General features: G+C 45.9%; 2 protein-coding genes across 4 annotated transcripts in view; one reads left to right on the top strand and one right to left on the bottom strand.

Annotated features, from left to right (window-relative positions):
• Positions 1-3090: 3090 nt before the first annotated feature.
• LOC308332528 (zinc finger MIZ domain-containing protein 1-like) overlaps positions 3091-27158 on the top strand; it is a 213202-nt gene continuing 189134 nt past the window's right edge. For 2 of the 3 annotated variants that reach the window (XM_080788478.1, XM_080788475.1), the window contains exon 1: positions 3091-3207. The gene's annotated coding sequence lies outside the window, so the exon portion shown is untranslated. Of the gene's footprint in view, positions 3208-8299; positions 8366-27158 lie in introns of those variants that run through there. The other variant, XM_080788476.1, reaches the window with a different exon arrangement.
• On the bottom strand, positions 13019-15304 carry LOC308332849 (general transcription and DNA repair factor IIH helicase subunit XPD-like; the record flags this gene model as incomplete). Its single annotated transcript, XM_080788965.1, has 1 exon — positions 13019-15304. One exon carries the CDS (start codon positions 15302-15304, stop codon positions 13019-13021), a length of 2286 nt encoding a protein of 761 aa, XP_080645091.1.

Genomic DNA, 27158 nt, shown 5'->3' with positions numbered 1-27158 from the left:
AATAGAATATATATAAAGACAACAAAAGATAAAAAAAACAACCTAATATTGCACATGAAAAAGACTAATATACAAAAACAAAAGAAAACTGTGGAGTTCAGTTACCATACAGTGTGGTCTGGCCTCTAATTGACATGAGTGTAGGTCCTCCTAGCCTGCCGGGCGACCACCCCCCAGTGCCCCCGTTGAACAGATAATGTCTGAGGAGGGTAAGAGGGGATTTGTTCTGAAACAGGGTTTTAATTTTTATAGGGGATGTGACGGTGTCAGAAGTTGTTAAAGTAAGTGATGAATGGCTGCCAATAATTGAAAAATGTATCGGTTGAGCCCCTGATTTTTATTTTTTTCCAATTTCAGAAATAGCATGACATCTTGTAGCCAAGATGTGGTTGGCGGTGGTTTGCTACCTTTCCAGATAAATAAGATTTGGCGACGGGCAATGAGAGAGCAGAATGCGATCACACTAGCTTGTTTAGAGGTTATGCATAGGTCAGAAGCAGGGGTTACGAAGATGGCTATCTGGGGAGACGGGTTACATTGATCTGTAGTACCGGGATTCCGGCTGCTTCTACCATGGAAGCAAGCGGTGGCTAGCGAGGGAAGCTAAAATCTGGTAAAATTAGTATTCAGGATTCTGGATTAATACTCTTATTACTTTTATCAAATCTCGTGATTGGCATGGATTGCATTCTACAATAATAATAATGGAGATACAAGGTTTCGGTTTATGCCCGAAAAATATACCCCTTTGCTGTACTGGAGATGAGATGTGGGAAGACATGATATCAAGATGCCCTGCTCTGTACTGTAGTCATATGTGCTAAGAATTTTCAAACAGCATGTCACACAGTATGTCTTCGCAGCATGTCAGTGAACAATATAACATAACCACAGATTTCACTGGGCTGTCCCCAGCATTCTCTCTCTCTCTCTCTCTCTCTCTCTCTCTCTCTCTCTTTTAAGTGCAACATTATACACTCATTTACTTTTTAGGAGTACGCAGGAGTGTTAAACTCAGTTAAATTAACATGCACATTAGCACATATATACACACACGCAGACGCACGCACGCATACACACACACACACACACACACACACACACACACACACACACACACACACACACACACACACACACGTGTGTAACTATAACATTTCAAGAAAGGAATTTAATAGATTGTTATAGATGTCAGTTTATATGCATGATAATACAATGTTTTAACCTCTGAAATAATTGTCTCAGTTCATTATCAGCACCTATTATCTTAAAGCATTTGAATTTTCAGTTTTTTAATGGTTGTTGCTGTTCTTGGATACGGGCTGTGGCCTCTACGCTAGCCTCGATGTAACCGCACATCGTTAAGCTATGTTATTATTGTGATTTGATTGTTGTTTTTGTTTGTGTGCGTGCATGCGTGCGTGCATTTTACACACATGTATCCCCGTACTCATTAAACGCTATTTGGATTCTCGCTCGATAAAGAAGAAGAGGGGTTTATTGTAATTAGCAACTCAATTACATTGACATGGGCTTTGGTGTCCTTGAATCAAAAGATAATCTCCGTATCACGGTGCAATATTTGCTTGATTTTTCCCCGATTTCAATAAGTGGAATATATTATTCCTATTAGCCAATTCTGGAATATGGCTTACATGCCCGGAACAGAGTGAAATCAATGCTTCCTGTCACCTTTTAGCAGGACAAATGGCGCCTATTGTTCCAAGCCATCCCTCCCCCTTGCACAGACAGACAGCTGGGGGTACATGCACAGACACACAGACAGGCAGGGGCTTGAATGACTTGAATCAGGCAAATTACGGTACTCTTTTGTGCGTACAATTAACTGAATAATTAATAATTAGATGGAAATGGCCAATTTAATAATGATTTAATGTCACACACGTGTGTGTGTGTGTGTGTGTGTGTGTGTGTGTGTGTGTCTGTGACTGTGTGTGTGTGTCGGCTGGGAGGAGGAGGAGGAGGGGGGGGGGGGGGGGGGGGGGGGGGGGGCTAGTTGCTGCTTGGCACAGTCATAGTTCCTTGACGTCAGCAGTGAGCCCAGCCTGCCTGCTAGCTGCTGATGCTCTGCCTGCTAGCTCCGCTCCGCTCTGCTCTGCTCTGCTCTCTCAAACATGTCTTTGTTATTCAGACGGAGAGCGGTGACCTGCAAAACACGGAGGGTGGCACCCATCTCTCCGTGTGGCGGCGGATTCCTAATGATGGCTGCAGCATGCAGAGGGAACAAACGACTGCTATTATGGCATTTAAAAAAATATATATATATGCACACAGAAAATGGCATGAAAAGTCTTAATGTCCTGTCCTGAGCATGGCGATCCATCATTATCAACGGCAAGAAAGAGAATAATAATAATTAATAATAATAATAATGATAGATAATCCTTCATTGCGTTATCTTGAATTGTTATGAGTAAATTGTGTCTATTTTATAAACGGCAAAAATTGTAATAAATAAAACGTGAATCATGTTGTAATTAACGCCTATTAGCCTATACAAAACATGCTGATGAATCGCCATCTTAAAATGCTCTTTTCCTCAATTACAAAAAACAAATATTCGTGATTGAAAAATCAAGGTTATCGCTTTACTAGGCAAACCGCCCAGATAGTTTAAGTTAACCACTTGAACCCCCGAACATTAGCCAAAAATAGCCGATCTGCAAGCTCACACACAGTGCTCATCAGCTTCTGCAGATCGGCTATCTTTGGCGAAGACACGGGAGGGGGCGGCGGCCCAATTAAGCACAGTTGCGAGATCGTGTTCGTTATTTATTTTTTCCAGACAAATATAGGGGTTTAAGTGGTTAAAACACACGCACGCACAGTATCGTTGAACGACACTTCTCCTTCCTGACTGGCTGTGCTGTGCGCGCTGCTGCTAATGGCTCCTCACTGTAAAAAAAAAAGAAAAAAGAAAAAAAAAATCCGCGACACATTTTGTCGTGAACCACCAAGCATGGTCCTTTGGTAATAGAATAGCCAATGTAATTTGACACTTCAACTTACTGTGCTCTCTGCTAGTTGATTCAGTTACTCACCCACTGACGTTGAGCCCATTCTTAGTGGCTGTGACGAGACAGAGACACAGAGCGAGGGGAAGATATTTAAAAAATAATAATCACCCACACACAAGACCCGACAAAAAATATTACGGACTTTTTTTTACCCCCCGGTTGAAATCTGGTAAGTAAAAAAAAACAAACATCAACTTAAACATTGATTGTTCTTGTTGTGGGGTGTCTGTCTTTCGCGTTGAATGCGCACCTTCTTCGCTCTTGTGGATTGTTGTGGGGAGAAAGAAAGAAAATATGTTTTGTTTCCACACTTGGCGGAGATTTTGTTTCTCAACAATAGAGTGGTGGCCACTTGAAAGAAGCGTTTAGGATATTAGGAAGCTTTGTGTGTCGTTGTTGTAGCCCTGGCTGTAGTAAAGGAAAGCCACTGTTTATTATTGCCTCTGCTGTGCTTCTTGGTCTGTCTGTGTGTGGCGAGGAGGCGATCATCGGGGGGCGAATTGCCCCGATTTGTGTTGAAGCAGGTTGGTTGGTTGGTTGGTTGTGCATTTCGCCAGCTATATAACATGCCGCGTTGATCTTAAAGCGTCTTGTAGCCTATAGTATACACATTGTAGCCCCCCCGAGTAGCGTTCTGTTCTGTTTGTTAAGAATGAATCAAACCGCGATATCTCTCGCTCTCTCTGTGTATGTGTGTGTGTGTGTGTACGAGAGAGATGCTAGATTTATTTAAACGTGGACCGTTGCCGCTTTATACTTTTGGACATTGTGTATGTACATGGTTGGTTCGTCTAATCGCCGTTCCCCAAATGTACCGAAATGCTGTGGATATTTGCACGCTGTGGTTAACTGTTAATAAGGCTAGTGGCTGATGTCAATGCATGCCATCATGACATATAACGTGTGTATATACACACTGTGTTTGAATTAGATGGTGGTATCTTATATGGGTAACTGTAAATAGCATACTGTACATAAATATGACGAAATGTCCACATTGTGTAAAATGTGATATTACATACACAGCATTACATAATACATAGGCTATTTATATTGTCTTTTTTACTGTGGGTTAATATACTGCTTCATATGGGTTTAGCAAGTTGACTCCCAGAATTCCTGCTGTCTGCATGGGTCCATTTGGGACTGAGGGCCTCTCGTACAGAACTAGGTTCCCTTTCATTGCCTGTACATCTGTCCAGGAAGCAAAAGAACAGCCAAGTGGAAAAAAGTGAGCCAGACTACAGAGCTCATGAGCTCTCTTAACCATTGTCACTGTGTGTGTTGTGTGTGTGTGTGTGTGTGTGTGTGTGTGTGTGTGTGAGAGAGAGAGAAAGGGAGGTAGAGAAAGGTAATTTATTTTAGAAAGTCAGCCCAGGTTGTGGTTTGAATAGTGGCGTTTAAGTATTACATAGTCATGCTTGTTCACGTTGGTTAAAACATGATTTGGGATAAACGCTCACATTCAAGTGCAGGCTGTGTCTCTGTTTGGAAAGAGGTACATGCAGGAGAGAGGCATCTCTCTCAGTGGAAAGTTCATTCCTCTGACTTTTTTTGGTAAATGGTGCATTTATTTAGAACTTTTATCCAAAGCTTTATTATATTATTATTGTTATTATTATTATTATTATGCATTACATTCACCCATTCACACATAAATGCATACACCGATGGCGGAGGAAACCATGCAAGTCACCCAACTTGCACATCGGGAGCAAATTAGGGGTTCATTCAGGCAGCGTCTTGCTCAAGGACACTTCGACACTTAACTCTGGGGGAGCCCGGGATCGAATTGGGAACCTCGCGGTTCCCATTCGGCTGTTCACTCTACCCCTTGAACCGCTGCGGCACAGATTTGCTCAGGTCCACTCCCCACACACGTATCACAGATCCCTCCCTGCCTGTCTGGACACAGCTGTCGTAGGTCATTTGAAACTTGTGTAGTGATAACAGATATAGAGTAGCCGTACGTCCCCGACTCCCCGTGCATGCCACTACACACTGCTGTCTGGCTCACTGTACACTGACTTCTGTAGGATGTGTTAACAATAATATGTTAACAATGCTGCTGCTTTACTGGACTCGCAAAACTATAACACAGACAACTGTCACATAACATGCACATCACACAGGTTTTAGTGTTGAGGAGCAAATGTACAAGTTTGGCTGCCTGGCTTGCACAGTGGGGAATGGCAATGATTGAAAACTGCCATCTTTAACCACTTTGAAACTGGCGTCCCCGGGTTCTGGGATTGTCTAGTATAGTATTTTGGCGCGAAAGGCTTCCAATATTTTTAAAACATCACACTCGTGTGAAGTGAGGGGCGCTCTTGTCATCCTACATCATCATACATCACATTTCCTGCTCAGCCAATCAAATAATTTCCAGTGGTACAAACACACAGACACAGCAGATCTACAAGCTCGCGGCATGTGACATGTTGTGACGTGTGAGCTTGTAGATATTAATGTTTTATTTATTTTTTGACCCATTCTGGGCGAGAACCCCTTTTGGTGTTTTAAGCATTGTGTTATACTTAACTATTGAAAAATAGCAGATCATAGCTATGATGTAGGTCTGCTATTTTTGTGAAAATGTGGCGCAAATCTTTTAATATATTCTTTCAGAGCGTGCGTTTTTAACTCGAATCTGCTTCTGAGGGGGTCACTGGAACAACATATTTTCAGATGGGGGGGGGGGGGTCGGCAGCCAATTACATATATTTTTGGGGGTCCTTGACATGAAAATGTTTGAGAACGACTGACATAGAAACCATAGGTTCTTCAGAAAACTGTCAGGATTTAGAAGGCATTTGTAGAATCGTCCTCGGGTCTAAATGGGTTAATAGGTAAGTGCAAGCACGTGGTCCCGCACGCACCGATGGTTCCCCTATACGGTACCCTCGCTCAAATCCCGACACAGGACGACCTATAGGATCTGTGAGGAAGTGTGTAAGAGGCGAGCAATTTTGACGGCATGTGTGATTAAGCCGTGATTGAGCCCTTCTTGTCTGGGTAAAAGACATCTGGGGAAACTTCAAACCCTCAATCGGTTAGTTGATTACAATCAGGACTCAGAGGTAACCGTCAGAGATATGTAGGCGGAGTTGATTTGTCTACCCTGTCTAGGACTGGGATTCTTTAGGATTTTAACGGTTCCGTTATGGGTCCATTTGGTTCCATTTGTACACTCTCAGAGTTACGGTGGTCCTTGAAATGAAAAGGTTCGAGAACCACCGGTATTGCATTTTGCATAGCAGACGTGAAGTCCACATACCCAGCTCTGACAATTGTAATTAAAACCGGTTCCAAATGTGACGGAACCGATTCCCGGTTCCTCAATGTTGGATCCGGTTCCTCCGGGTTTTGAAATTTTGAATATTTCCAAAATTATTATATGTCAAAACTGTTCCTGTATGTGTGTGTGGGTGGAGGAAGGGAAGCATGTTTAGGCCTGTCACAAAGATGCAGTTAAATGGTATAAATAAAAGATCGGTTTCTCCAGATCGGGTAAATTGCCAGATCCCCGATCGAGTCCTTTGGAGTGAAAATGGGCCGATTTAAATGGGTGGCTGATCGATCTCTATAGTTCCGCATCCCAACCCTAACCCTTTCCCAGTCTTACCCCCATCATGCACCACCTCCTCGGGACCCCCAGGTCAGTTTTACCCCCATCATGCACCTCCTCCTCGGGACGGGGGCCCCCCACCCAGGTTTAGCTCCTGAATAACCATGGCGGGGCAGACCCGCACCATGCTGACCTTCTTCCATTCAAGTTGAGGATGTTGAAACACCAGCCGTCAAACAAAAGACACATTGAAACCGAGATCTGCAACCCAGCACGTGCGTCTGGGTCCTGAAGTAGACCATTTATTAACTCTGTTTTTTTTTCTTCTCTTTTTCTTACTGAGCAATGAAAAGCATCAGCAGAGAGAGAGAGAGAGAGAGAGAGAGACAGGCAGAGCGAATAAAACAGACAGACAGAGAGAGGGAGAGAGAGAATAAAACTAAAGGGAGTAAAAAGGCCATTCAGCTGGCTGTGTGGCACAGCTCAACACATCACATGGCCCTCACTGTTTAGAGGTGCATAACTACATTAAAATAAAATGTGTCTGCATAAAGAAAATAAAACTCTGCATAATGTAATTGTGTGGCTAAGTATAAATAAAGACTTGTCAATTTAGTCTATTATCAGTTCCAAACAAGACCCTCCTGGGAAAGCTTATTTTGTATGAAGTGTGTCCTCTTGTGTGTGTGTGTGTGTGTGTGTGTGTGTGTGTGTGTGTGTGTGTGTGTGTGTGTGTGTGTGTGTGTGTGTGTGTGCGTGGCACTGTGGAGTGGACTGACAATGGCAACACGTTGTTCGTGGAGGGTGGGAGTTTTCTTTTGCTCTCGTCTTTCTGCCCAGCCGACGAGGTGAGAGCGCCGGGCGGAAGCTGGAAATGGCCGTGCCACATGGGAAATTATTCAACCCTCAGATCACGGAGGACACACAAGAGGCCTCATTACCACCAGCAGGCAGCACTCTAGCTGGCCAGGCGACCTGTGTGCAGAGACCAAACGAGGCGCTGCAGATCTCTCTGCCGTAGCCACGCTTGTGAGGCACTAAAATATGTCTTGTGCATTATATATATATATAGCACCGATATAGCTTCCCATGTCTTGACACTTTCCTGAAGCACATGATGTAGGCTATAGATGTGCGTTTTACGCCCCGGATAACACAGAGGCGATATGGGAGATGGTTGGGTTTTTTTTTATTGCCCGAAATATTGCGCACCATCTGGCCGCATATCACAGCAGGAACACTTAAAAGTCCTCTCTGTTGCAGGCTTGCACTCTTTTTCTTGAGCCTTCAGTAAAAATCAGGAGCATGTTCTAAAACGTGTCTGGTAAACAGGGCTGTTAGATGGCGTGTGTAATGTCATAATGTTATTGATTTGGCCTGGGGATTCCGCTTGTTGGGCAGAGCAACTCCTGAAAGAATGAGTCCAGTCGGAATTAAAGCCCTCTCTCTCTCTCTCTCACTCACTCTCTGTCTCTGTCTCTCTTTCGCTCTCTCTCTTTCTCTCTCTATCTCTCTCTCAAGTATACGGACCGTGAAAAGGCCAGTGAGTCAGAAACCCTAGTGATCCCTCTCAGCGGGCCTGGTGGAGACTGTGTGTGTGTGTGTGTGTGTGTGTGTGGGGGGGGGGTGCTTGGTGAAGGTTTCACTCAAGGTCCTTTTTTGTGTTGTCTGTGCTCGGCAGAATGAACTCCACTGCGCTGGTATGGCTATTTTTCACTGAGTAAGAAGAATGCAGGGCAGAGTCGAGTCGGCACTCTCCGTGAGTAAAAGTGTGTCACTGGGAGCTTGTAGTATCTCAACGGTGAACTCCTGTTTCATCAATGCCGCCCACCGCATGCCGCTAAACACCTCATGTTTAGTTTTTTTCCCCCGCTCTCCTTCCTATCAATGCTATGCTTTTCATGCTGTATTGATTAATTTGCCACGACACACAAAACATTATAAAGGCTCACACTGTTCCTGTGGAACAGCCTTCCTCTGGCAGGGAGCTTTGTCGTCGGATGGCGAGATTAGCGTCCATCCCACACAGCAGCACCATATGCCTCTCGCATGCGTCGGGTCGCAGCACGACATTCCTCATGCATGTGTCCGCGAGATTGGTGCACGCTGCACCTCGGTGACACACACAGGCCTGCTGCTGACATGTGGTGGGTGCAGATAGATGTCCAGTCACTGGGAGGTGAATGGATGGATGGATGGATGGAGGAGCTAGGGAACAGTCGCACTGTACCTGGCTGTCAACCCTCGCTGTTGACTGTTAATACGAAAGCGTCTATTTTCAAAACACGGCGCAGAGAGGCGGAATCTGTGTGCGCGTGTGTTTGTGTGTGTGTGTGTTTCCGTGTGAGGGAGATGTACAGAGGAGGAGGATGGATGGGAGAGGTGCTGGGAGTGACGCCAGACCACAGATCATTTAATCATATTAGAGTGTGCAACCACTCTGTGAGCGTATTTAGGTGGTGGTGGTGGTTTTGGTAGTTGTTATTGCACAGACTCAAACAGCCCTGACAAGGTGCCTGGCAGGAGAGAGAGGGAGATGGGGCTGACGTTTTGACAGAGGCTGGGCGCCGGATAATTCCCCCATTTTTATATATATGTTTTGGCTCGATGTATTTTCAATAAATCTTTCTCCGTATATGAATAGAAGATGTACTACTAGCAATGCATTCTTCATGTCATGGAGTGAGATCAGATCTGACTGAAGCAGCAGAAACATATGAGATGACTGCAAAAAACAGTGGAGCCTGCGGAAAGACAGCTGTTGTGTGTGTGTGTGTGTGTGTGTGTGTGTGTGTGTAGAGGCAGAGAGTTGGATTTGAACACGTCTTTTGCCTTAATCCCACTGTTGACTCGTCTGCTAAGTATTGAGCGTGTTATTTTTTCTCCTTTGAGGGACCCCTTCTATACGTAATCTCACTTAATCTAATCTATCCCCTTTTGTAATAGAGTGTGAATGATGTGACTTTAGAATGGAAGCCTTCAGTGTAAAGCCACACCACACAGACTGGTTTGCGTGATGCTTTCCTCGACCCCTCTGGCAAAGCTCTTGTGAAAATGCAAGTGACCTCTGTCTGCACAGCCCCTCGCTTGCCTGAACAATAGGGCCGGGCTCCCTTAAGCCTAATTTATGGTCCGTCGCGCGATAGCGTCGGAGGCCGAGAGCGGCCTAAGAATATATAGCGGAACTACAAGCTCACGTGTTGTTGTGTGAGTATAGGGTTGGGGGACCCGGAACCGGTTCTTTTACACACGACCCGGTTCCAAGATTGGAGAACCGTAATCGGTTCCATCGTATTTGGAACCGTGTTTTTCCCCCCATCACACGGTCAGAGGCTGGTTATGTGGACTTGACGTCTGCAATACAATTACTATACCAGTGGTTCTCAAACGTTTTTAAATTCACTCTGAGAGGGTACAAATAACTCAGTCCTGTAAGGGTCCATTTGGTTCCATTTGTACTCTCTCAGAGTTACAGTCCTGTAAGGGTCCATTTGTACTCTCAGAGTTACAGTCCTGTAAGGGTCCATTTGGATCCCCCTAGGAATCGATAAAGTGAAACGTTAAGGAATCACACGTTAAGAGGGAATGGTTAAAGAACCAGCATGGTTAAATCCTAAAGGTTCCCAACCCTATAGTAGTGAGTGGCTGTTCTAAAGGTTCCTAACCCTATAGTAGTGAGTGGCTGTTCTAAAGGTTCCTAACCCTATAGTAGTGAGTGGCTGTTCTAAAGGTTCCTAACCCTATAGTAGTGAGTGGCTGTTCTAAAGGTTCCCAACCCTATAGTAGTGAGTGGCTGTTCTAAAGGTTCCCAACCCTATAGTAGTGAGTGGCTGTTCTAAAGGTTCCTAACCCTATAGTAGTGAGTGGCTGTTCTAAAGGTTCCTAACCCTATAGTAGTGAGTGGCTGTTCTAAAGGTTCCTAACCCTATAGTAGTGAGTGGCTGTTCTAAAGGTTCCTAACCCTATAGTAGTGAGTGGCTGTTCTAAAGGTTCCTGACCCTATAGTAGTGAGTGGCTGTTCTAAAGGTTCCTAACCCTATAGTAGTGAGTGGCTGTTCTAAAGGTTCCTAACCCTATAGTAGTGAGTGGCTGTTCTAAAGGTTCCTAACCCTATAGCAGTGAGTGGCTGTTCTAAAGGTTCCCAACCCTATAGTAGTGAGTGGCTGTTCTAAAGGTTCCTAACCCTATAGTAGTGAGTGGCTGTTCTAAAGGTTCCTAACCCTATAGTAGTGAGTGGCTGTTCTAAAGGTTCCTAACCCTATAGTAGTGAGTGGCTGTTCTAAAGGTTCCTAACCCTATAGTAGTGAGTGGCTGTTCTAAAGGTTCCTAACCCTATAGTAGTGAGTGGCTGTTCTAAAGGTTCCTAACCCTATAGTAGTGAGTCATGCGACACCGTTGCACGACAGCGTATGAATGGGGCCTTCCAGCTGCAGCTATGCTAGCTATACAGCGGAGACGGGGGGAGTCAGCAATAACAGAGGAGGTACCTCTCACTTGATTAAAAGGTCTAAATATTTTTTCAAAGCTTGGCTCCGTGCCACGCCTGCTTGAAATTAGGGTGAAATTCTTCCTTTTAAAGCCTCAATTATCTTTAGGTTCTTAAGGACTGGTTTCTGTAATAAGGAACACATGCTGGCGGTTTGATTGCGCGAAGGTAATCGCAGATGATGAACCCTAGTCGTTATTGCACACTTTTGTCCGCTGGTGACCGCGGGGAATGACTGTATTAAACCCTATATACTGAACTTCAGTTGGCCAGGCTCCCTCTAGTCTAGAATCAAGAGAGGATTTACAGTATTTGTCACTTAGAATACAAACGGCGGACAAATGTTGGTGGGACATGTTCCACAGAGTGCGTACAGTACTGTACAGTATGTACAGACCCCCATGGGTTTATTTATACGTTTCAGAATAAGATATGTAACGCACATCCTCCAGTCCTGGTGCTGTGAGACAAACTGTACAAACGGATAACGTAGAAAAAAAGCAAGGGCTCGCAACTCGCTTCGACGTGAGGTGCGAGCCCTTGCCCTTTATTTATGCCTTTTCCACTCCTTGTTTACCCTCTACACCACTTCGCAGGAAAATAGGCGATCTACAAGCTCACAATGCACAGTGTGTGGCCATGCGTTCATTGCGTTGTGACCTTGTAGATCGGCTATTTTCACAGAATCTTTCGCCTATGCCCACTGTATAGATGCTAGGATTCATGTGTGTAGTGTTACATAACAAGACATGTTGACGTGCTGCTGGGCTGTTTATCTAATACGACAATGTCTGACCGGTTCACATTCAACATGACTGGTGTAATGGCTTTATTAATGAAATATAAAATGTAGTTTATATTCCCTCAGTTTGTGTTTGGAAAAGAGATATACTGTACGCAAAGAAAAACACATCTTTGTAGAAATACAGTAGATTCAGAAACAAACAGTCTTCATTCAACTAATGACCAATGGATCATGGCCACACCCACATATGACTAATTTGCTCTTTACACAAAACAGATTAATAATTATTGTTAAGCAAACAGCAACAGTAACAAAACAACCACATTGTGTTTTGAATTGAAAATGTCCAGTCAGACAACTAGACCATTACATTTAAGTGTACCAGCTGTGTTTTATGCAACACACTATTCGGTTAATATCTTCCACATTATCCTCGTCAGAAAAGGCTGTAATGTTTTTGCAATACAGTGCAAGAAGAAAAATGCATACTAGTGAGGTACACCAACTTCTGCACATCCCACATATCAGTTGTGTAATGGCTTAAAACCCAAAGCTCTTCCCCGCCCTTTCATGACTGCAGTCGAGAGGTAAAATCAGAACGCATCCTGATTTTCACATTTTCATTTTCAGGGTTGTTGACTTTGTCCTATTAAATCCAGGTTGCTCATATATGTATACTGTATACATGTGGCAGCCAGATCTATGGAACTTTTAATGTTTGTTTGGAGCACTTATGACGTAAATCATTTACAGTTCAGTTTGTTTAGGGCACTAAATGACGACATAAGATGTCATGTGGCCAATATAAATACACTGAACGAGTGTGATTTTATCCTACTTGGAAGTCAGAGTTAATAGATGTTTCTTACATTATGCCTATAAAGTAGTTTCAAGTCAGTGGTTCTCTACTGGCTGGTATCTCAACCCGGTAGGGTAGGGAATACTGTATTATTTAACATATTGGGTTCTATTTTTGTGTCTTGACACTAAACACAGAATGTTCAGAACGAGTTAAGAACAATTGCTCTAAATTACAACATACTTATAGCCTGAACATCACAGATTCTCTGCTAATCCTGAGTGTGACCCCTGTCCGGGAACCACAACAGTCTGTGAACTGAACCTGAACTGAAGATCGCCATCATCAGGCCTGCAACGTTATATTTCGTCTCTGCGTCTCCTCAGGACTGGTGAGCGATCTGAGCGATCCTCTTCAGCATGTCCTCTGACTGGAGCTGCTCCAGGGTCAGCAGAGACAGACCCAGCTGGTCCTCCTGTCTGAACGGCTGAGCCATCTCACGCAGGAAGTGCTTGGAGAGCTGGACGCACTCGTCCACGGTGAGGTTCACACTGCCGTCGCTGATGTGCTCCTGGATCCACCGGGGAAGCTTCCCGCGCTTGTCGGCCCTGGCGTAGCGCTTGTCGGCGAAGATCATGAGTCCATAGTCGGTCTTTCCCCTGATGACTCTGCCCACGCACTGAGCGGCGTGGCGCATGGCATCAAAGGTCAGAAAGTCGTTCTCCCGGATCTGGAACTGGTCCCTGAGGTACTCCAGGCGAGCCTTGAGAATGCGGCTCTGCGTGTAGACGTACGGCACTCCGAACATGATCACGGCGCGACCAAAGTGATGCACAAAGTCTATTCCTTCTGACACTTTTCCTCGGGCCACTGACATAAGGATGGCTCCTCTGCCGTTCTCGCACGCCTCGTTGTATAACTCCAGGGCCATGCTGGTCTCCGCGGCGTCTGGAGTCTCGATGAAGATCAACTTGTTCCTCTGGACATTCTCCAGGATGCCCTGTTCATACCAGGACGCCACTATGTTCTCCATGTAAACGTAGCTGACAAAAAACGCCACGATGCCGTCGGGGACGACGGTCGACATCTCCAGGAGCAGGTTGCCGTAGTTGCGGATCACAGCAAAGTCTTCTCTGGTCTCAAACTTGGAGCTCAAGGCCACCTGGTCGTTTCCCCTGCCCACGATCAGCGGGCAGAGGCACGTCCGTGCCAGGGTCATGGTGAAAGACACGATGGTGACTGGTCGGAAGTCGAGTATCTTGGGATAAATGTCCAGAGGAGAGAGCGTTCCAGACGTGATGACGACGGACTGAAATCGTTCAAAGACGGGCTTGATGGCGATGGACGGGTCCATGCAGCTGAAGTGCAGCACGGGGTTATTGGTGATGGTAGGTGTTCTGTCCTCGAAGGGCTCAATGATGATGGTGAACCCTCGGGTGTAGGTGCTGACCAGGGTGGCAAAGTTAGAGATGAGAGTGATGGGAGAGAAATCTGCGATATCGGCAATCTCCAGCGTCCGCAGTAAAGACCGCAGCCGCTCTGCGCAGAACCTGAGAGGTTTGCGGTCGATGCAGACCTTTTCGAAGATGTCCTTGATGAACTGCGGGGTGCTCTCTTGGACCACACGGTTGACCCTCAGGCGGGATTTCAGGTACTCCAGAAAGCGCTTCAGGAAACCCACGAAGTGCTCCGCCGTACGGATACTGCCGGGCACCGCCTCTTGGAGGATTGCGTCCGGCAGCACCGGGTTTGACATATAGACATCCGTTTCCCTGGCGACGTTGGCTTCCTTCAGGCCCTGCACCATTCTCCTGTACTCGTCCTTCAGCTTGGCTGCGTCAGTCTCTTTTATCTTGTGTATGATTTTCTGGAGTGTATCCACATTGGTCTGACAGCGGTCCAGTGTGCGTCTTGTGATGTTCACACTCATGGACTCGATGCACACGTTGTCTATGTTGTGAGCCTCGTCAAACACCACGACCGATTTCTTGGCCAGCTCTTTGGACACCAAGTCTGCGATCTTTGGGTCCAGGAGGTAGTGGTAGCTGTATACCACGATGCTGGCGTGCTGAAGCGCGTGGCGTGCCATGAAGTAAGGACACCAGCCTTTCTTCCGGCCGTAGTCCTTCAGATCGTCGAGGTTATAGATGCCGGCGGGGAGGGGCGCCTGGCGCCCGACCGCCTCGAAGGACTCGTAGAACTGGCACACGGGCTTGCTGGGGTCGCGCTGGTGCTGCGCGCGGATGTACGACGCCGTCAGGCTGTGGCACTTCCCGTCCACCTCCTTCCCGTAGCGCAGAGAGCACACGTCGGGGTGAACGCAGAGGTTCTTCCTGGAGGAGAGGGCCACCGCCAGAACATTGCTGTCCTGCCCGGTCGCCGTGGAGCAATAGTCCATCAGCTTCCTCAGCTCCTCCACCACCTTCTCGATCTCGGGAACCGTCCTGGAGCAGTAGACTAGTTTGGTCACCTCCAGGGGATGGGCCTTCTGGTACGCGACGATCAGAGACAACAGAGATATGGTCTTCCCCGTCCCCGAAGGCATCTCCAGGACACCGTGTCCCTTGGCGTCCAGAGTCCTCTTCAGCTCCAGCATGTAGGAGTACTGCTCTGGATAGATGTAGTCGTAGGGGAAGTACACCAGGAGGCCCTCGATATTCAGCTTCATCTTGACCTCTTCTTGTCCGTGAAGCTTCGAACAAGTTTAAAGGCCTTTTGCCTTTTTTAGTATAAAGTTGAGCGAGAAATGGTTCTAGAAATGGTGTGGCTTTCCCGTGAATCTCTGATGTCATATCAATGATGTGTCAGCGTTGCCCAAATATGGAGTTCCACATGGATCCAGACTGGCCATAGCCTGGAGTGACGGTGGATCTGAGATAACTCACGTGGCTGCCCGCCTGCAGCTTGCACAAGACGTTTCCAGTGTTGTGCAAGATTAGCCGTGGACAGCAAAGCAAGCGATCCCAGCTGCTCTATTATTTGCCTTAGTTATTATATAGGCATTACGGATGGGTTTTGATCAACAATGACATTGTGTGAATATCCTGTGAAAGTAATAGCTATAGTCATCCCCACAATATTATCACAATATCAATATCGAGGTATCCTGTCGTGCCGTGATATTTGATTTGGTCGCCTAGCCTTAGACAGACATATTATTGTTTGAAAGTATTTATTATTGATCGTTTTTGAGCGGTGCTCCAACATTTGTATTACAGTCCTATAGAATCTATACGACGTGTAGAATCTATACGAGTCGCCACACAATACAGGGTCTAACTAGAAATGCACTCTGTCGAGGTGCCAACTTAATGTGTCTTAATTAGTGCTAACTAATGTCTATTACAACTGCTGTTCTAAATCCTTTTGACCCGTTATTGACCTTATACCAACCTTATGTAAGGATGGAGGGGGGTCTTGGTCGCAAGCGCGGAAAGTGCTGACCTTAACAACTTATCAAGTTGTTATCTTGGAGTTCGATAGTTGGTCTTGATATTCTTCGGTTTTGGGAGCAAGTTAAGAATGATTAAATTGCAGGTTTAGAATTAGAATCTCAATACTGACCACGTTGATATTCAATAGTCGGACAGAGATTGTTTCTGGCGTGAATGCCTTATATAAGGAGGGGATGACGTCACAACTAGGTAGGCGTGACGACATCCCTGACAGTACCCCCCCCTCGAGGAACGCGTCCGCGCGTAAACAAGGTGCTTGAGCGCCTCGACGTGCTCGTCGAGTAAGGAGAGGGTCTGTAGGACCTTGGCCTTCAGTGGTACCCAGTCTGGCCTGAAGGACATGGACTTGGCCTTCAGTGGAACCCAGTCTGGCCTGAAGGACATGGACATGGCTGGAAAGTTGGAAAGTTGGAAAGTGGCTGGAAAGTTCCCCCCCTAGAGGAACGCGTCCGCGCGTAAACAAAGTGCTTGTGCGCCTCGATTTGCTCGTCGAGTAAGGAGAGGGTCTGTAGTCCAAGCCGGAAGGCTGGAATTGCCCAGGGTGGCTGGAAAGATCCGGGCGAATCTGAAGTGGAGTGGAGTGTTGGAAAGTTGGAAAGTGGCTCTCATTGCCCTCGTGGCTCTCATTTGGCCCTTCCCGGAGGCGAAGTGCCACCGGTTTGGGAAAATCCACTGGGCGAATCTGAAGTAGGGTGGAATGGAATGGAAATGGAATGGGAATGGAGCTTGAGAGCGGGGATTACACGGTAGATTTTTTTTCAGTACTTGGCCTTCAGTGATACCCAGTCTGGCGGAAGGACCTGAACTTGGCCTTCAGTGATACCCAGTCTGGCGGAAGGACCTGAACTTGGCCTTCAGTGATACCCAGTCTGGCGGAAGGACCTGAACTTGGCCTTCAGTGATACCCAGTCTGGCGGAAGGACCTGAACTTGGCCTTCAGTGATACCCAGTCTGGCGGAAGGACCTGAACTTGGCCTTCGTGATACCCAGTCTGGCGGAAGGACCTGAACTTGGCCTTCGTGATACCCAGTCTGGCGGAAGGACCCCTTTTTTTTTTTTCGGGCTGGCTGGGCGGCGGAGAGCCGGGCAGCGTTGAGCCGGGCTGGCTGGGATTGCCCTGACAAACAGTGAGAAAATGGGAGAATTGGATTGGATTGGATTGGGTTGGATTGGGTTGGGTTGGATGGATAGGATAGGATTGGATTGGGTTGGATTGGGTTGGATTGGGTTGGATGGGTTGGGTTCATCTCCAATGAAGGGGGAATCAGCTTTTTGGGATTCAATCTTGACTTCTCCAGGAGACTTCACCAAGGGAAGGGAAACGGAATCTTCAGCTTGGGTTTCAGTCTTGACTTCTCCAGGAGTTTTATCCGAGAGAGGGGAACATACCCTTCAGCTTGTGGTTCGTCTTTGACCCCGGTTTGGGTGGCTTTAGGAGGAACAGCAGACATCTTTTCCGCTGCGGCCAAATAATGGTCCGACTATTCTGTAAGGATGGAGGGGGGTCTTGGTCGCAAGCGCGGAAAGTGCTGACCTTAACAACTTATCAAGTTGTTATCTTGGAGTTCGATAGTTGGTCTTGATATTCTTCGGTTTTGGGAGCAAGTTAAGAATGATTAAATTGCAGGTTTAGAATTAGAATCTCAATACTGACCACGTTGATATTCAATAGTCGGACAGAGATTGTTTCTGGCGTGAATGCCTTATATAAGGAGGGGATGACGTCACAACTAGGTAGGCGTGACGACATCCCTGACACCTTAGTTACGTCACCATCATCAGCCAATATGGGACAATATGGGACCACCATTCTTACCCCGACATACATACATACATGCACGCGCGCACATACACGCACATACATACCCAGCCGATCACAAATTCGTACCGTAGTTACGTCATCAAGAATGGCGACGTAAGAATATACCGACAAACTCTCCTCTCGCAGCTCGTCACAGGTACCATCAGCCCCCCCCCCCGTGACATAACTGTGATGATCTATGTATAAACTCGTAATGGGTGTATATTTAAAAAGGAAATAGAGGTCTCCTCCACCAGGTCAGTCACAGACTCATGCATCTTAAATGTGACACCATGTGAAAAACACACACGGAGGATGTCACAATGCAGCAGCCCAGTGTGTGTGAGTGAAAGGCTTTAAATCATGAATAACCTCCCAACTATTCCAAAGTCTAGCATCCCATGCATTAATTACAAGTCAACACTGGGTTTTATAGAACAAAAAATAAAAGAAAAGGGTTATCAGCGTTGAGATGTTGAAAACAGCAGTTCTAAATTCACTCCCAAATTCACCTCATATTTGAGAGTTAAACTCTTTTATTTAGCTCTACCTTACTGTGCTTAGTCACAAGAAAAAAGTGTGAGAACACAAGCCAATCTACAATGTTTGGAACATTTTATTTATTTATTTTAGATTCATTTCTTTGGGCTTTTTTATTGATGGTGAAGTATGTGTTGTGGGAGAGAGATGAGGAATAACATGCAGCAACGGCCTTGGAACATTTCTGAAAATATTAACTTTGAGCATTTTTGAAAAGTTTAAATCCCATCGCATCGAAGGCGCTATATGATATCGTTATTAAAAAAAAGAACGCCGGAAAGGCTCCTTGGGCTTGGGGGACCTTGTCTGTCTGGTCGTATCCGTAGCGCCGGCCCAGAGTTTAGTATCGGACGACAACGACGACTCAAACGACCCACACCTCTGAATGAAGGTGATCCTGTGCTGTGGAAGTGTGTGTGGAGGAATTACATTCAACAGAGCCCCCCGCGGGGGTCCATATCTCATTGTTCTCCGACAGGGCAAATTAACTAGGATTTACTAATACACAGGGAATGTCCCCCCACCCCCCACCCCCACCCCTCCACTCAATTCTCTCTCTCTTTCTCTCGCCCATCTCCCTCACGTGATTGCATGCTCTGAGAGGAAGAAAAGGGCTGGAGGGGAGAGGGGGTGGGGCGGGGGGGGGGGGGGGTAATCTCTCTCACCACCGACATTAACCCCACCCCCACCTCCTCCTCCCGCCTCTTCCCAATAAGGCTGGACAAAAATCTCTTGTCGAGCGCTCTCCAGTCTTAGTAGTTGACATGTAGTAGGCATTAAAAAGACTCTCCAGTCTTAGTAGTTGACATGTAGTAGGCATTAAAAAGACTCTCCAGTCTTAGTAGTTGACATGTAGCAGGCATTAAAAAGACTCTCCAGTCTTAGTAGTTGACATGTAGTAGGCATTAAAAAGACTCTCCAGTCTTAGCAGTTGACATGTAGTAGGCATTAAAAAGACTCTCCAGTCTTAGTTGACATGTAGTAGGCATTAAAGACTCTCCAGTCTTAGTAGTTGACATGTAGTAGGCATTAAAAAGACTCTCCGGTCTTAGTAGTTGACATGCAGTAGGCATTAAAAAGACTCTCCAGTCTTAGTAGTTGACATGCAGTAGGCATTAAAAAGACTCTCCAGTCTTAGTAGTCGACATGTAGTAGGCATTAAAGACTCTCCAGTCTTAGTAGTTGACATGTAGTAGGCATTAAAATGACAAGCAGATAAAGCCCCCCCTGCCCCAGGCCGGCAGACGTGTCGTCGCGTGGCTTTTCACACAAGAGTGATGTTATTTTAATATCACTTTGCATATCATCTGTTTTTCTTTTGCATGTCGAGCGTGGCTAGGGCTTGGAGATGACCCCAGCTGGACTTCATTTGAATGTCAAACTGTGGCGTTGGTTCGTTCGCGCCGATAGTTGTGTGTGTGTGTGTGTGTGTGTGTGTGTGTGTGTCGGGTGAGAGAGAGAGAGAGGGAAGGAGCAGACTGGCAGTTGTTTATGATGAATAGACAAACAATTTAATCCGTCTAATTGATACAAAGCAGCGGGGTTTCCTTGAGGAAACTGAAAATGTCAAACGGAATGAATTAAATGAATCAAGCGCAACACATCTGGGGGGGGGGGGGGGGGTGAAGGGAGGGAAGAATGTGTTTGTAAATTCTTCTTCATCATAATCTTCTTTTTTCTCCCCCACCAGAATAGTTAGGCTAAGTATGGCGTAATGAGACACCTGCCCATGCTACTGAAGTGACTTTTTTTGGGGGTTATTTTCTAACCTAAACCTTATTATTTGTTGCAATATCTATTCACCCTCCATGTTATATTAGTATGGAATAATGGAAATATGTGGCAGTAGAGCCATTGCTATCATGCCAGAAGTGCCTCATGCTTAACGTCCCTGTTTTGTACTTGACAGACGGTGGATTGCTGGATGAATGGCGGTTAAACTTGTTGAGATTTGATCCGTGCCGTGGCATGATTTCACTGTAAACACTAGTATACACTAGACAGCGCCTCTCACAAAGGCTCCTACGTCCTTAACATCAAATCTGCACTCAATGTACCACAGGCGAACCATATAACCCTGCATGCACATACTGTATGCCTCTTTCTCTTCTAAATGAAGCTTTACATTATGCTCATTGACTGAGGTGGAGAGACAGAGAGAGAGAGAGAGAGCATGCATCACATGCCAGCACTGATACACTGACTTGACAGCTCTGGGCAATAACCGAAGATGATAATAGAAGTACTAGATGGAGCGGAATACATTAAGGAACACCACTCAGTGCATCCAGTCAGTGTGCACGTGCGCGTGCACGTGCGTGCAGATGACCCGGGGTGTCGGGAGGATGTCAGTGTGTGTGTGTGTACTGTGTTTGTGTACAGTACGTGCACACAGAATGCGGGTGACGGGTGAAGGAATGGCAGGGAGCCATTGTGTATCGCTGTCGTCCATAGTGTGTGTGTGTGTGTGTGGGGGGGATGGGGTCGTTCCACTGGTGACTTTAAATAACTGTTCTGTAAACAACGTCCTGTCCATTTCCTCACTTACCCCCCCCTACTCATCCGCTGACTGACTGACTGACTGACTGACTGACTGACTGGTAGGCAGGCTGACTGACTGACTGACTGACTGACTGACTGGTAGGCAGGCTGACTGGCTGACTGACTGGTAGGCTGACTGACTGACTGACTGACTGACTGACTGGTAGGCTGACTGACTGACTGACTGACTGACTGGTAGGCAGGCTGACTGACTGACTGACTGACTGGTAGGCAGGCTGACTGACTGACTGACTGACTGAGTAACTGAGTGATGCTTTGGCAATCCTGTAATTATTACATTCAAATATATTTAAATATAAATTGAGTGACTGACTGACTGACCTACTGTCTGGCTCTGCTCATTGGTTGGTTGGCCCTCCACACACACGAGCAGAAAGGAAACTACGAATTGTTAGATTTACAGCTGGCATAGATAAGCACAGCTACAGTTGTTAATGAGCGTTAATTAATCAGGCAGTGTTTTTGCTGGACATGAATATACACTACTAGCCACGCTCGCACACAAACACACATTTGCGTGGCTATTTATAGGTGCTGATTGCATAAGTGTTTTATTTTCCTCTCCCCTCGCACCGTGGTGTTCTCATTTTGTCAGGATCACACAGAGAGAGGCTGTGACTGTCCACATTATTTTTACTCCTCCGAATGTGTGCGATTGTGCGTGCTCTGCTCTGCACCTCCGCTCGGTCTTGGCAAACGGTCCGTGACGCGACAGGGTCCCGCCGCTTACAAGAATGTCAAAGGCGAAAGTGCTATTTTTGACCATCTGCTCTAAAAGCAGGGCGTGTGAGGGGTGTGTGTGTGTGTGTGTGTGTGTGTGTGTGTGAGGCTGAGTCACAGCCACTGTGGTGGTATAGGTTGCACCGCCATCAGTCTCGTGTAGCCAGACAACTATTCCTCAGAATGCTAGATAGTCTGGAGCTAAACCTCTCCAAGGCCGTCATTTCCGTTCACGAAAAATATATTTCAATAATATCTTTCAATTGTATTATTATTATTATATATCTTTTTTTTAACATTTCTGCTAAGCACTAAGCTCTACATGCTTAGATGATTTTGATTCATATTATAGGAATACATTTGCGTGTCTGTAAAGCCGAAACGGAAGTCGGGAGAGAGGAGGCATCACATCCGCTTTCTCCCCCCTTTTATAATCATCAAAAGAGCTTCTGTTCTCCAGACTGTATGACCGGAAGCATTTGAAAACTGTGGGAGGCAACGTTACAGCATGGCCACGCGAGACTACACCGCCATGCACTGGGCAGAGAGAGGGAGAGAGAGAGAGAGACTCTGAGAGAGAGAGGGAGGGAGGGGGGGAGAGAGAGAGAGAGAGAGAGAGGGGGGGGAGAGAGAGAGAGAGATAGAAGGGGGGGGGGGAGGGAGAGAGACCTGGGGAGACCCCCGTAAGGGGTCCACAGTGATGTAAAGTAACTACTAGTAAAGTACTGTACTTGTATACTTGTACTTGTATTTTGTTCTTTACTTGATTAACTTCTACTCCACTGCATCTCGGATCCAAATATTGTACTCTTTACGCCTAGAGTAAAAAGCTAGAGACGTCTCAGCAAAAGGCAGTGTTAGGTCTCATGCCATGTCTCCCTTCCCCCAGTGTGTGTGTGTGTGTGTGTGTGTGTGTGTGTGTGTGTGTGTGTGTTTCAAAATGAAACCACGAAAATGAAATCACAAAGTCACGAGTTGTAAGCTTGTAGATCTGCTATTTCTGCATTAAAAACAAATAATGTTGACTATTATTATTGTGATGAGGGATTAGACAATCGTGTAATACTTATAGTGACAGGACAGGTATCGCACACTGAAAATAGAAGATCTACGAGCTCACAGCGTTGCATGGTGTGGCACGTTGTGAGCTGTATAGATCGTAAACCAATTATAAATCTTGGCATAATAGTATTTTTTAAGTGGTGCAACCACTTCAAGGATCAGCCATGTCTGTCTGTCTGTCTGTCTGTCTGTCACACAGAGAGAGGCTGTGACTGTACACATTATTTTTACTCCTCCAAATGTGCGCGATTGTGCGTGCTTTGCTCTGCACCTCCGCTCGGTCTTGGCAAACGGTCCGTAGCGCGACAGGGTCCCGCCGCTTACAAGAATGTCGAAGGCGAAAGTGCTATTTTTGACCATCTGCTCTAAAAGGAGGGCGTGTGAGGGGTGTGTGTGTGTGAGTGAGTCACAGCCACTGCCACTGAGTGTCTGTCTGTCTGTCTGTCTGTCTGTTTAGGGTACCAACAACGGGGTGCTGTTGCACCACTCACTTCAGACAGGTCTGATTTTATTTTTTAGAATGACGGCTGACTGTCTGCACTGCGACTCTACTTGTACGATGTGAGGTGAAGCGGCGTTGCTGTAGCCTGTAGCAGGTTGCGGCGGGTTAGGTTAGGTACACACACAGCCACAATGATCCACCACCTTCCATCCCAATTCAGGGTTAGGTACACACACAGCCACAATGATCCACCACCTTCCATCCCAATTCAGGGTTAGGTACACTACACACACAGCCACAATGATCCACCACCTTCCATCCCAATTCAGGGTTAGGTACACACACAGCCACAATGATCCACCACCTTCCATCCCAATTCAGGCAACGTGCACGGCTAATAAAGCTATACGTTGAAACACCGACATACATCCCTGATGGTTTACGGCGTCTCTGCCTGGCTCTGTTGGCTCACGTACAGGCTGATCCTGATGAGCACGTTGAAGAAGCATATTACTCTGGGCTGCAGAGCATATATATCTTTGTGTCGGAGGCAGGAGGAGGTAGGAGGAGGGAGGGAGGGAGGAGATGATCATGTGAGCTGTAATTATATTTATGTTAGGTCCCATTCAATCTGTCACGGTGCGTTCTGCTTCACCCCGTCATACTGTAAATCACCACCGCCGATTAAAACCATTGTGTGCTCAAAAGTGAACACTCTCCCCCCAACCTCCCCCCCGCACGGTCGCTCTTTTTGTTTGTTTTTTATTAACCCTTTTTGGGAGGGATAGCCGGGAACCCCTCTTGGTGTTTTAAACATTAAGTTATAATTTAGCTATTGCAAAATAGCAGATGTACAAGCTCATAGCGCTCATAGCGCTCATAGCGCTACGAGCTTGTAGGTCTGCTATTTTTGAAAAATCGTGAAAATATTTATTTCAGAAAACTGGAGGATTTAGAAGATTTTATTTTTTTAATTTCGACGTCAGGCCTAAATGGGTTAACAAGATAGCGGTTAACCGTACCCATATTTCCTGGGTGTTTTTCATAAACCAATATTGATTGCGGTGGAATGAATAAATGGCTGTAGCGTAGCGTCACCGCTGGCACGGTGCTTTGAAGAGCTCTCCTTCAAAAGAGCGGGCCGACGTCCAGCAGAGGAAGAATGCTTCAGAGAGCCTTAGATTGTTTCACAATTGATCCTCAAACTTTTCTGCCTTGCTTATTTCCTCGGGATCAAAGCCTAGCGATGAAGCGATGATGGAAAGTTTGACTCTTTCTTCTTTTTTTACTCTGGGAGATATGGCTCCTGCAGACTAGTTCAGCGTAGAGTGAGAGGGATTCCTTTGATTCCCGTTGGTTAATTTCGATCAGCTGCTTGATGTTAGGAGCCGGGTAGTGTTTTGGCGGCCGATGTTGTATAAGAAAAACTGTAATTGGCTCCACATGATTTTCATATGCTGCAAGTGACTCTGTGTCTAAATTAAAATAACCCATTCTGGGCGGGAACCCCGTGTTAGCATTATGTTATGCTTTAGATATTGAAAAATAGCAGACCTACAAGCTCGTAGCGCGCCACCGAGTGGCGCGCTACGAGCTTGTAGGTCTGCTATTTTTGAAAAATCGATGAACGACTGACATAGAAACATAGCTTTTTCAGAAAACTGTCATTTTCAAACAGACACTTTTAGAATCTGATCTCGGGTCAAAATGGGATAATGATAGGCTGTGTGCTGGCTGCATGGTAGCCGCGTAGCTGTGTGCAATCAACATATTAACTCATAGCAAGCCTAATAATTAGACAAATCCCTCCTTCATTAGTTGGTGGCGTGAATTAGTGTTATTACTCACTCAAATACTAATCCAAAGCAAGTTGATACAGTGTGTGTGCATATATATTTGAGTAGTACTGCTCGACGGGCCGTACGTGGCATACATCACAGCTGTGGGTGTTGTTGGCGCGATAACGTGAAGTGATATATCTCCACCTGGCTGAGATTATGGAGGAGATTGTTTTCACCTGTCTGCGCGTGCAGTTTGTGTGTGTGGGCGTGCGCGCGCGTGTGTGTGTGTCTTAATCTTGCAAACTACTACACAGATCAGTGTCAGATGTCTTGATGGCGTGATGCCATGAGGCCAAGGATCTCAAGCCCTGAATGTGTTTCAAATTGGCCTCATGGTGGCGCTGCAACTGCGGCCCACTTAACATGTCATTTCCCCTGGACTTCAATAGTCCACAGCGCCCATTTCCAATATATACAGTAAATAGGCTTCAATAAGAAGGCATAAAGTCAGATCATCTGAGCATTGTCATCTTATTTACAGAGGCCAGGCCTGCATGTTTCATCCTTCCATTTCTATGCAAATCAGCTGCAGCCAAATGAAGACATTTCCCTAATGTCCACTGCAGAAAAATCACATTCTGGCTTATATACCTGGAGACTTACAACACGCCTCCCTTTATATTTCATAGACACCGTACATTTTCTGTTTATTGTGGATTTTTGAATTCCTGAGGGTTTGCCAGACACATTAATGAAGTAGTTGTAACTTTTGCTGCTGTTTTGGAGTAGTTTGCACTTTGCATTACAACGCATGCATGCACGCATGCACACAAATACGGTTGGACCCATTCATCTTAACCTTCAATATTGTATTCAGAAATAATTGTTGAGACGGTTTCCGCTGGTTTGTCTATTAGACTATATTCCATCCATTATCAAGATGTATTCCCTCGCAACCTAAAGCGGCCGCGAGATGTTACGTAAACGGTCAGACACGCACCACGCACAATGTCTGCATTTCAAACCAATATCAGCGAAGCGAGGTATCCGGGAGGAGAAGAAGTACTCGACACTTGGCTGAACTCCCAATGCTTCCTGTTAATATTTAGGCTTGCCCCTGTCAGTTGAAATCAAAAAGTTTCTCTCACTTTCTCTCTGAAAGCAGGGAGAGAGAGAGAGAGAGAGAGAGAGAGAGACACACAGACAGAGAGAGAGCGACAACTGCTTCACGGGTGAAAGCCCTTGCACCTGAATATTTAATGGCTTGCATTTTAACCAGAGTCATAAAAATCCAGGAGGATGTGGCCGGCCGTGCGAGGCACTGAGCAGTGAGGAGGGTGCAAAGTAGCCTACATTGTTTCTTTATGGCAGAGAGAGAGAGAGAGACAGAGAGAGAGAGAGAGAGAGAGAGAGAGAGAGACACAGACAGACAGAGAGAGAGAGGGCTCCAGGCCTAAAAGTCATGCTCATCATGCCTTCCTGGCCACAAACGGTGAATCAAATCATGTGGATTGTGTATCAGACTAATGTACCTTAACCCATTAAGACCTCAGGCCACTTTTCTGAAGAAAAAAACTAAAACTATGTTGCTATATGTCAGTGGTTCCCCAATCTGAGAAATAGCTGATCTACAAGCTCACAACGTGGCGCAAAGCAACGCATAGTGAGCTTGTAGATCTGCTATGTTCACTTGTTTGGGTCCCTGGGAGACATCATATTTCTCTATTGGGTCACGGGATAAAACCCACTGTGAATCTACAGCAACGTCTAAAACGGTTAGTCCCAAATCCTTAATTCTGATTGGCTTGTTTACGTTTAGTACGCGTGCTAAATGAGACTATAATCTAACTCCTTAAATCAGTTTAATGTGTAGATTAAAACTGGAGGCACTCACACTACTATAAGACGCCTCTCAGCAAGATGAAAATACAAGGTAAAACCGAGACCTCTTGTAGCTTAAATTGTTTTAGTATAGAAGTCTTGTTGGGACACAGTACGGGGGCGAGATTGAAAATCTTTCATTTTGACACTTTTTCAATGCACTCACGGAAATTGATTTGATATACATACACTATTACACTTTGGCCAATTGACCAGGACGCAAAGTACTGGAAACATCTATTCCATGCACATCAATTTGAGCTAATGGGTCTTTATTT

Source organism: Protomyctophum bolini (genome assembly GCF_963924005.1).
Source record: "Protomyctophum bolini genome assembly, chromosome: 18".
NCBI lineage: Eukaryota > Metazoa > Chordata > Actinopteri > Myctophiformes > Myctophidae > Protomyctophum > Protomyctophum bolini.
Note: the sequence above shows the minus strand (reverse complement) of the source record. Positions and strands in the feature narration are given on the sequence as shown.